Raw genomic sequence first — 10,477 nt, 5'->3', positions numbered from 1 at the left:
ATGACTTGAGCTGAAGATGGAGGCTCAACTGATGGAGACACCCAGGTGCCCCGATAGAGCTTTCATAAATTCAAATCCAATCAAATCAGATTTGCTTTATACCTTTCCATGGGTCCCAATCATCTGCCGAATAAAAGCCAAACTTCTAAGGCTGCAAACCAATTCGTGACCTCACACATGCAAGCTTTCTAACCTTTTCTCCTGTTACTCACCCTGAGTCTCAGCTAGGAGCAGCTGTTCAAAGGTCCCAGACTGTGCCAAATTCTTTCTCGTCTCTGTACATACTAATTCTAGAATGTTCTACTCTTCCCATACGCTAAAGCTTCCTAGCAAACTCAGAACTTCTATTTATATTTCAAAAGGAGGCCCGAACACCACCTTCTCATAGAAAGCCTTCTGTAGCATGCCTGGATCCTTGGGGCTGTAACCTCACGGCTGCAGTAACAACTTACCTTAGGCCATTATAATGTGGGTAAGTGTTGGTTTCCTTCCCTAGACCGTGACTCTATACACTGATCTTTGTGTAGCTGGCAACTAAAGTAGTGACCATCCCATAAACAGAAATAAATGTGCGTTTCCTAAATCAGTGACTGAGAAGAATAACAGGCTAATGAGAAGACCTGACTAGTCCTGACTTCCCGCCTGCTAACAGTGAAACTACAGGTTCGCTATGCTAATTCTCTGGAGTTTGGTTTAATGATAGCAACTAGAAGGTTATTACAAAGACCGAAAAAAACTCAAAATCAAAACACCTGTGTAATTATGACGTAACTGGCTCAGAAGTACAGCACTGACCTCTCCGGTCAAGGTCACGCAGCGTATTAGCCGTGCACAGCTCTCCTTCTTCTAACCAAGATTACTAACGTAGACGTTGTTCTAGTTTTACAAATGATGAAACAACCCGGAGAATCTTTTTGTTCTGCTTATTCCCTATGAAGCCAAGGGCTTAATCTGAACTTCTAAAGACTAAAACTACAAGAGGAGAATTAGGAACTCACCGGCTTTTTGATAGAAGTTGGCCGTTTCATACGCCAGCGCGGCAATCAGCCCGGGCGCGTGTTTCAGCTCGATTGCCCGGGCGATCGTTACTGTCACCAAAGCACAGCAAAGTGGAGGCAGAATTAAGTTCACTTGCATTCGTACTAAGTGAATTGTAATAGCAAAAGACACCCCAACAATGATTTGGCATTTTAAGACAATCTGTTAAGAATTTTAACATGAACAGAAATTTACAGAAAATGCAAACATAAACCGAGAACACTAATAGGCTTGCTGGTTCCGATACTACTTCTTTAAATCACTAGCCAATTACCAGCTCATCACAAAATACTAGTCCTACAAACTACTATGTCAGAGGAAAAGGAATACTTCTAGGGCACTGGAATTTGAAAGGAAAACAAAAAGCCCACAAAGTCTCTTTGCTGGTTTTACATGAGTCTTCATTTATTTCCGGCCACTGAAAGGGGAAGAGAGGCAAGCCAGACAGTGGGAGAGAAAAAGGAGTAAGCAAGGTACAGAGGGAAGCGAAGAGTTACGTAATTCATCTGTGGTCAGAAATGGCATGAAGTTAAAATCTCTTCTAAAAGATCCATACACTTAGCAAGGCCTTTTCCTGTAAATCCCGCTTGAAGCCAAATGCTGACAGTGAAAATGTTCCTCACTAGAAATTTCACAAAATGTGAAACTCAAAACCAGCTAATTCTAATTAGAAAAATAAATAAAGTAGATGTCAGTAGAGATTTCTTAAAAAAGAAAAAAGAAAGGAAATCTTACGCTACTTAGGATACCTTCTTGAGCTTCCGCCTGACACTGGACGACGTAAGCTTCTAGGAGCCGTGCCTCTAAATCCCTGCCCTTCTCTGCAGGCGTGATGAGCTTTGGGATATGACTTTCCTGAGAAAGAGAAACAAAAATAAAGAAGCCAAATTTCACCTTAAGCCAGTTGTTACAGATGAACAAAATGGAAGTTATCACACATTCAATTAGGGGATTTATGGGAAACCCAAGAGGGTACCTGGCTGGCTCAGTCAGTGCAGCATACAATCCCTGGTCTCAGGGTTGTGAGTTCAAGCCCCACAGTGGGTTTAGAGGTAACTTAATAAAATCTTCCAAAAAAAAAAAGTCTTTAAGAAAAAAAAATCCTAAACTGGAAAAAAAAAAAAGAAAAATTCCGGGCACCAAAACTGTGTAAAGAGGAGCAATATTAAGCTTATAGAGAATAAAAGCTCCTATATACTAAAACTTAAAGCTTCTCATAAACTTCTGCAAACTCTGGGTCATAACACATAGCTTAGATACGCCAAGTCATATTTTCCTCTTAGAAAATGTTTAACTGACACAGTAATCAAAGTTCTCTTTTGCATGATGGCCAGAATTATCCACTCATTAATAATACCAAAGTATAAAGAAATCTACAATTTAATAGATAACTCAGGATCACAAGTTTTAACTTACTGTAAAAGCATCTTTTTTTTTTAATGTTTGTTTATTTTGAGAGAGACACAGAGAGTGCGTGAGTTGGGGAGGGAGACAGAGAATCCCAAGCAGGCTCTGCACTGCCAATGCAGACGCAGTGCTCGATCTCACAACCAAGAGAGAAATCAGACGCCGGGTGCTGAGCCCCACATCCTATTTTATCATGAGAAAGCCCATCATCGGTCTCTGGAAGGCAGTCCAGTAAATGTCGGTTTAATTAGAATGGAGGGGGGGGAGGAAGGGATCCTGATTGCTAAATACATTAGTCTTTTCTCTAATTTCCATCACAGCTTCAGGAAACTTAATATAACAAGTGCACGCTGACTGCCCCCCACCATTTTCGCTGACATCCAGAGAGCACACCCAGAAGCTCGGTTCTGCAGGGTCCTGACTTTCCAGACAACTGCTGTAGGCTGGACGTAAGAACCATCAATCTGTGCACTTTGTTGTCTCCTGTCTTTTCCAAAGAGACAGAAAAATAAGCAGTGAATCACAACTTGAATTTTCAGTTGTAAAATTCACTGGCGGGGGTGCCTGACTTGCTCAATCAGAAGAGCATGTGACACTAGCAAGAGAGAGCACAAGCGGGCGGGCGGGGGGGAAGCAAGCGGCTCAATGCCAAGCGCGGAGCCCCATCTGGGGCTCAATCCCAGGAAACTGGGATTACAACCTGAGCCAAAATCAAGTCAGACACTCAACGGATGGAACCACCCAAGCACCCTGAGCATGTGACTCTTGATCTCAGGGTCCTGAGTTCGAGCCCCATGTTGGGTATTGAGATTACTTAAACAAACAAAAACTTTAAAAAATAAAAAACAAAATTCACTGATGATTATCTGAAGTGAAGACACGTGATACTCTGTAATTGGCTGCACTCATCAACAAAGTACTTCACATACCAAAACCAGGACACACAGTAGATTCTTTCTACATAGTGAAATAATTCCTTCCTCCAGTCCCCAAAGGAAGAAAATTTAATCAAAAATTAAAGCATCAGGAATATATTTTACTGTCATATTACTTTACCTTTAAATGTTTAAAAATCCCTGCTGCAGTTTTTAGGCTTCGATGGACTTCTTTTGCTTCATCTTCTGTTATGCTTAAAGATAGTGGTTACATTAGTTAGCCGATGAATCCTGTTTCTTGTATTAAAACCAACAACTGGCGCATGATCGTAAAACCAAATTAGTCATTTCTCACTACTGGTCTTCTCCCTTTTAAAAAATCTAGTTTGCCAATTAAAAAAGTAACAGATGCACATGAGAACTATCCAGAGAAGACACTACAAATGAAAAAAAGAGAGACCCTGTCTATAGGTCTAGTTTTTCCTTCCAGGTAATCTTCTCTGCATTTAAACAAGTTCAAAATATTCTACACTTAATGCATGAACACACTTAAACACACACACACACACACACACACACACACACCATTCACTATTCTGCTCGTTTTAATCATCTAAATTACTTTAGAGATAATTTTACAACAGCACACACAACTCAACTTTAATTCTGTAAGATTTTATTTTTAAGTAATCTCTACACCTAGCGTGGGGTTCTAACGCACAACCCTGAGATCAAGAGCCACGTGCTCTAAGCCGGCCACGTGCTCTAACAATTCAACTTTGTTTTTAAATGGCTGCACATTAAAAACATGTCCAGGGCACCATAGCTCAGAGCTGCCGGCTTTGTATTGCTGACAACCCCTTTCACTATTGTAAAAACTACATCTTATTTCCTGTCACAATTCTTTAATCCTTCAAAACATTTCTCACATACTTATCTTTGTATTTCTTTTTCTAGGAGTTGCCTGTTCATGTCCTTCACTTATTTTCAATTGATTGGTTGAGCCTTTCCTTTCCTCTTTATTTTCCATTACAAAAACAGTTTGTCACATGCATTACAATTTTTTTGACCCTCTGTCGTTTGTTTTTTAACTTTGTTTATGCTACTTTTATGCAGTCCAATATTCAATTTTTTTCCTAGTCTTGGTATGGGGTTTCATTTAGATAAGACCTCCAACAAGATTATATTTTTCCCCATTTTAACACTGGGCTCCATAATTCTGATACTCAGAATACTAACATTATGAGGCAACCTTTCACTTAACAGAAGTGGTTCTTTTCATCAATAGCTTAGACTTTCTAATAATGAAACTCCATATACTTAAGAAATAACACGTATGTATATAACCCTCCCCTTTAGACTTACTTTTCTTTTCCAGCCAGTCTTGAAGCATATTTGGTATACCATAAAGCTACATTAAATCCCATGGAAATTAATTCAAAAACAGCATCCTGCTGGGCACTAGAATGATAAACATGTTCGTTAAGTTCTGTCAATTACTGAGACATCTCTATATGAAGCCTACTGTTCATCCACTCAGAATTATAAAGAACTCTATGCAATTTGGAAAAATTAAGAAAACAGTCCTTATGATTAATATGACGAAAAACAATAGTTCACTATGTACTTCGTAATAATAAACATGAGAATAGTAAGTTCTCAAAGGTTATTGTACACAGAGTAGTTTTAAAAATATAAATTTGGGGAACTTGGCTCCAGAGACTCAGAAAGCCTGAAAGGGGCCCAGAATCTACACTCTTGGTAAGCAATTGGTTGATTTTGGAGTGGGTGTTTCTTATACCACATTTTATTTTGTTTTGTTCTTGTTTTTTATAGTTTACTTATTTTAGAGACAAAGAGAGACAGAGTGTGAGAGGGGGACAGTCAGAGAGGGAGGGAGACACAGACTCTGAAGCAGGCTCCAGGCTCTGAGCTGTCAGCACAGAGCCTGATGCGGGGCTTGAACCCACGAGCCGTGAGATCATACCTGAGCTGAAGTCAGCCGCTTAACTGACTGAGCCCCCCAGGCGCCCTCTTTACACCACCTTTTTTAAAAAATGGAATTCAGAGGAGACACTGCTTCCAGCTAGAATGATTCAAGAAGGTTTAATGGTATAGACTGTCTCTGATTTGTGCCTTGAAAGACAGCAGGTGATGGCTGTTAAGGCACAAGAAAGGATCAACATTTTCTCCGAGAGCGGTGACCCACCCAGCATGACTGAGCACTGGTTTGTAAAAAGAAATCGAGGAGCGAGTCAAGAAGCCAAGCAGAGGTGACGCTGGTGAAGTCACTGAATGCCCAGCCAATCAGTATGTGTACCACAAATAAAAAGGTCTTAAAAACAAGCACATTTTTATATCTTTGTTTCCTTCAGATTCTATTACTAATTATGACACAAAGAAGATGACAAGAGCTAACTAAAGCAAATAAAGTAATGTCAATTTTTTAAAATCACTATTGTCTGAGGAAACTCTGAAAATTCCTCATCTTGTTTATCTCAAATGATGAAGAAAACAGAATACCCTTATTGTATACACGTAACACTAACAAACAGAAAACTGACCCAAAGGGAGGAAACTAGAATCGTGATTCCACTTCGTATTTTGTATTTAGCTGTTGCCGTCATCATAAAAGGAATGGAGACAGGCAAACTTTGTAGATTAAAAAAAAAAAACAACAAACAGGGCGGGGCGTTGTTATAAAACATTAGTCATTCAAAAATAACTTACATGACATCCTGTTTAACATGTTATAATACACAAAATATGACAGTTATTACATTTTTTTAATGGAATGTTTCACAAATTTGCATCATCCTTGAGCAAGGACCATACAGGATCCCTGTATTGTTTCAATTTTAGTATACACGCTGAAGCAAGCACTGAACAAACTTTATATATATGTGTGTGTGTGTGTGCATATATATATTTTTTCTTTTTTTTTAAAGTAGGCTCTAGGCCCAATGTGGGGCTTGAACTCATGACCCCAAGATCCAGAGCTGCACGCTCTACCAAATGAGACAGCCAGGGCTCCCCGCCACACACCATGAGCAAACTCTTAAAAGTTTTACCCCACTGAAAAAAATGTAATGCTTGGTTTTAAAGCTTATTTTTTTCAGCATTCAGAACTTTCAAATGAATTACATCTGGCAATCTAGTAGGCCTATCTAATTTATTAGTTTACCTTTAAATAATAAGAGAGGGGTGCCTGCGTGGCTCAGGTGCTTAGGCATCCAACTCTTGATTTTGGCTCAGGTCATGATCTCACAGTTGATGAGTTCAAGCCCCCTGCTGGGTTCCACGCTGACAGTGCAGAGCCTGCTTGAGATTCTCTCTCTCCCTCTTTCTCTCCACCCCTGCCCAGCGCACAGACGTGTGCACACACTCTCTCTCTCTCAAAATAAATAAATAAACTTAAAAAATAAAAGACAGTTTTGCTAATTTATACGAAGTCTCAAGAATAACTCTCTCCCTTGTTATCCTTCATTTATTTCAGTCTGCCTTGCTCCCAAACACCCCATTGCTACTGCACCACATCTAAGCAAACTACATAGAGCTGAAGAAAACACTGTTCAGAACAGATATATTCACGCATACATTCTACTGAATAAGTAGCAATCAAGCATAAAGGAACTTAAAAATCTCAGATGTAGAAAATTCCGTAAGACTTTCATCACCTAATTCTTCAGTGGCTCATGAAACTACACTGAAAGATGCGGTCACAGGAATCCAAATATGGTATGATGGGGAAGAGGGCCAAATTTATGTAATGCAAAACACATTAGAATCTGTTAAAATTCTGTAACATAATAATCATAGAGGTTTGACTCTGAAACATCTTTTTTAAGAAAAACACTGCTTAATTTTAGATAAAGCACAAATGGGGGGGTGGTCACATAAAAAAAACAGATAATGAGGACTTGGAAAAATTTTGTACCCCAGAATATGAAAACCGGAGAGAATCCACAGTCCCCAACTTGCTACCAAACTTATGAAACCTACTTACAATATTCTCAAGGAAGGAAAGAAACTAATGATTTACTAAATATTATACACCTGGCCTTATTTTATCACTTAACATAAACTGGTGTCTGCTTCGTTCCTCACGACGGCCCTGGATCTGGACAGCAAAGCTGAAGAAGGTGTTCACACAGCACAAGGCGTGTAGGAATCCCAAGTCCACACTCCTGCCGCTGCCATGCCTGCCCTGGGCCTCTCAGCAACTTCCATTTCCTTCCCTTCTGACTTTATACAATTGTCTACAGCAAATTGAGATCAAGATATACGGCCATTTAAGCAACACAATGGTGTTAAAAAAAAAGTTCAATAAAAATGTAGCACCATTACGGGCTGGTTCCTGTTATAACTAGATCTCTTCTAATTAGTTTCAAATGTGTGTAAAGAGTTTCAAGAGGAAATTTTTTAAAAGAGCAGAAATGGTGAAGAGAAATTAGGAAAAAAATAAAATTATGACTCAAAAGAGTACAGAGCTGGGGTAGATCGGGGACAAAGAAAAAGAAAGAGACTGACCAAGCACAGCTGAACTACCCATCAGAAAAGAAAACTAGGTAAAAACCAAAATCCTGCTCTGCTTAAAGGTGGGCCAAAGATTTGGATTCCAAATTCCCAAACCATTTTTGTTATGTTACTAATACAGCTAAGACTGTTCAGGTCTGGATAATATTTATATGGGTCATCTCACAAACAGATCTGGTCCAGGAGAAATAAATTCTATTTTGACTTGAGCATATTAAGAGTTCAGATAAAATGTTTTTAACCAACTTCCCATTAAGAGAAAAGGCTGATCAGATCTATGTTCTACTCAAATACAGAGGCAATGGGTTAACCACTGCCCAAACAGTTACAAAACTGGCTTCCATTTGGCACAGTTAGCATTGCCTACCTGGGAACCTGTCCTTGTAATGTATCAGTCCACTTGAAATTCTGAATATATCGTAACTTGCTTTCTTGGGAGGATCCATCCAAGGAACTGATGAAACCTATAAAAAGGTACAGCCTTTCAGTTTCAGAAGAAGTATCAGGTAGTCTGCTTAGAAAACTGTTCAGATAACGACTTTTCCAGATACCTGAAGAAAAGATCTGGCCCCCTCCCTTTCTGCGTCTCACATCTTCTTCTAAGGTAACACAACACGAAACATGTACACATTTACTTTTCAAAATGTCCGAAGGACCTAAGCCACCCTACGGTCTCACACTTCTGAAACTCAAGTATACAAGAATACAGCCTAGAAGACTAAACGATTCAGATCTGTCAAGTCTAAGAATTAAATGTGAACTTCTGCATAGTTGTTTTTCAAAAACTTTGAAGTTCCTATAAATAACTAACCTTGTAAAAGTGAAAAATAGGAATCTGCTGCGTTCTTCATCATTTCTGGATTACAGCTCACATCAGTGAAGAGTTCAAGCAGTCGGGCTCTGGATGATCTCATGTCACTTAGGAGAGACAGAAAGTTAAAATTAACTCCCTTGATTTACCATGAATCTATGCTAAAATGATTTAAAAGTTTCAACTGTACAAGCTTTAAAATACCACACACACATGCCTGGGCACACACACAAACCCTCCTTTATGGTATGACTAAGAGTACACAGGAAATAATTTAATTAGGACTAACATTGGGGGTAAGTGAAACTTCTAGTAATGATGGTTTTAAAAGTTGTATTAAACTCAGTCCAATCCAAGGGGCAAATCATGGATACAGTTATGTAATAAAAAGATATGTTTTAATTTTTAAAAAACATCAAATGGGGTGCCTGGGTGGCTCAGTCAGTGAAGCATCCAACTTTGGCTCAGGTCATGATCTCGTAGTTCTTGAGTTCGAGCTCTGTGTCAGGTTCTGCACTGACAGCTCAGAGCCTGGAGCCTGCTTTGGATTCTGTGTCTCTCCCTCTCTCTCTGCCCCTTCCTGCTCTCCCTCTGTTTCTCTCTCTCTCTCTCAAAAACAAATAAACATTTAAAAAAGATGAAAAAAACATCAACAAAACACAAGCATTTAAGATGGCAGAAAGGAATCAAGAATTAGTAAATAGACATAATGCAAGTTTTTTGAAAAATAGAAATTTAACAATGTTTATGTAGTCTTAGGATCTCCTTAAAATTCCAAAACTTGATATTAATATACTTTATCAAGTAGGAAACCGTATTTTTATTTCTTTTAAAGGACAGTTTCTTTACAAGTTTATTAATATAACTTTGAGAGGGGGAACCGAGAGAGGGGGAGAGACAATCCTAAGGACACTTCACATTCCGCACGGAGTCCAATGCAGGGCTCGATCTCATGACTGCGAGATCATGACCTGAGCCACCCAGGTGCCCCAGGTAGGAAACTCTATTTTAGAACTGCATTCTAGGAGCACCAGGGGGGTTCAGTAGGTTAAGTGCCCAACTCTTGGTTTTGGTTCAGGTCATGATCTCACATCATGGGTCCAAGGTCCACGTAATTTCCTTCTTGAAATTCTCTTCTTCCTTTATTCTATTAACACAAAATATTCCAGGCTTTCCTCTTACCTCTATAAGTTCCTTCTATCCTTTTTTATTTTTTTTTTTTAGGTTTTAACTTTATATCCAATCAGAGATTTACAACCATCAGATGCAGCTTGGTCGGGTTCCAGGTCCACATCTGATTTCAGAAGGCAACTTGCTTAGGGAGGGTTCAGAAATCATGTTACAGGGACAATGACTGTAGACATTTGTGTATAAATGACTAATGAAAGACTACACTTAAAAGTGTAAGCACTGAGAGACTAGAGACTTAGTACCAGAACTTAGTAGGTGCCTAGGATAAAACACATACTCAAAGCTCTTTGTTGTGTGAAAGAATACTAATTATTTAAAATATTTTAAGATTTACAAGGGCTATAAAGCAGCAGTGATGTTTAGATGGTCTGTATGGAATGTTTACGCATTCGCATCAGGTCCACGCAGGTTTATTCCAAGAAAGCATATACCAACAACCCTATACAGCGGACCAGAGATGGGATGGTCTACCTTATTAATGTGTCATTGTTGAGTTATTTAACTAGAAAAAAGGCAGGAGTAATTCCTGGACTAGGAAAAAAATTGAATTCTTAAGGCCTATTCTAGACTCAAATAGTTGGCTAGCTATTTCCAAGTAGGCACTCAATCATCTGCAACT

At 39.1% G+C, this 10,477-nt stretch overlaps 1 protein-coding gene across 1 annotated transcript in view; it reads right to left on the bottom strand.

The window, feature by feature from the left end:
• Positions 1 to 10,477, bottom strand: part of BROX (BRO1 domain and CAAX motif containing) — a 15,780-nt gene that overhangs the window by 4,167 nt on the left and 1,136 nt on the right. The window contains exons 2-8 of the mRNA XM_029933411.1: positions 8,668 to 8,774; positions 8,224 to 8,320; positions 4,686 to 4,781; positions 3,502 to 3,574; positions 1,788 to 1,893; positions 977 to 1,088; positions 103 to 151 (exon numbers count right to left, since the gene is read on the bottom strand). Of these exons, the coding sequence (XP_029789271.1) occupies positions 103 to 151; positions 977 to 1,088; positions 1,788 to 1,893; positions 3,502 to 3,574; positions 4,686 to 4,781; positions 8,224 to 8,320; positions 8,668 to 8,774 (640 nt within the window). The remainder of the gene's footprint in view (positions 1 to 102; positions 152 to 976; positions 1,089 to 1,787; positions 1,894 to 3,501; positions 3,575 to 4,685; positions 4,782 to 8,223; positions 8,321 to 8,667; positions 8,775 to 10,477) is intronic.

Source organism: Suricata suricatta, chromosome 3, assembly GCF_006229205.1.
Source record: "Suricata suricatta isolate VVHF042 chromosome 3, meerkat_22Aug2017_6uvM2_HiC, whole genome shotgun sequence".
NCBI lineage: Eukaryota > Metazoa > Chordata > Mammalia > Carnivora > Herpestidae > Suricata > Suricata suricatta.
This window is presented reverse-complemented; position numbering and strand designations above follow the sequence as displayed.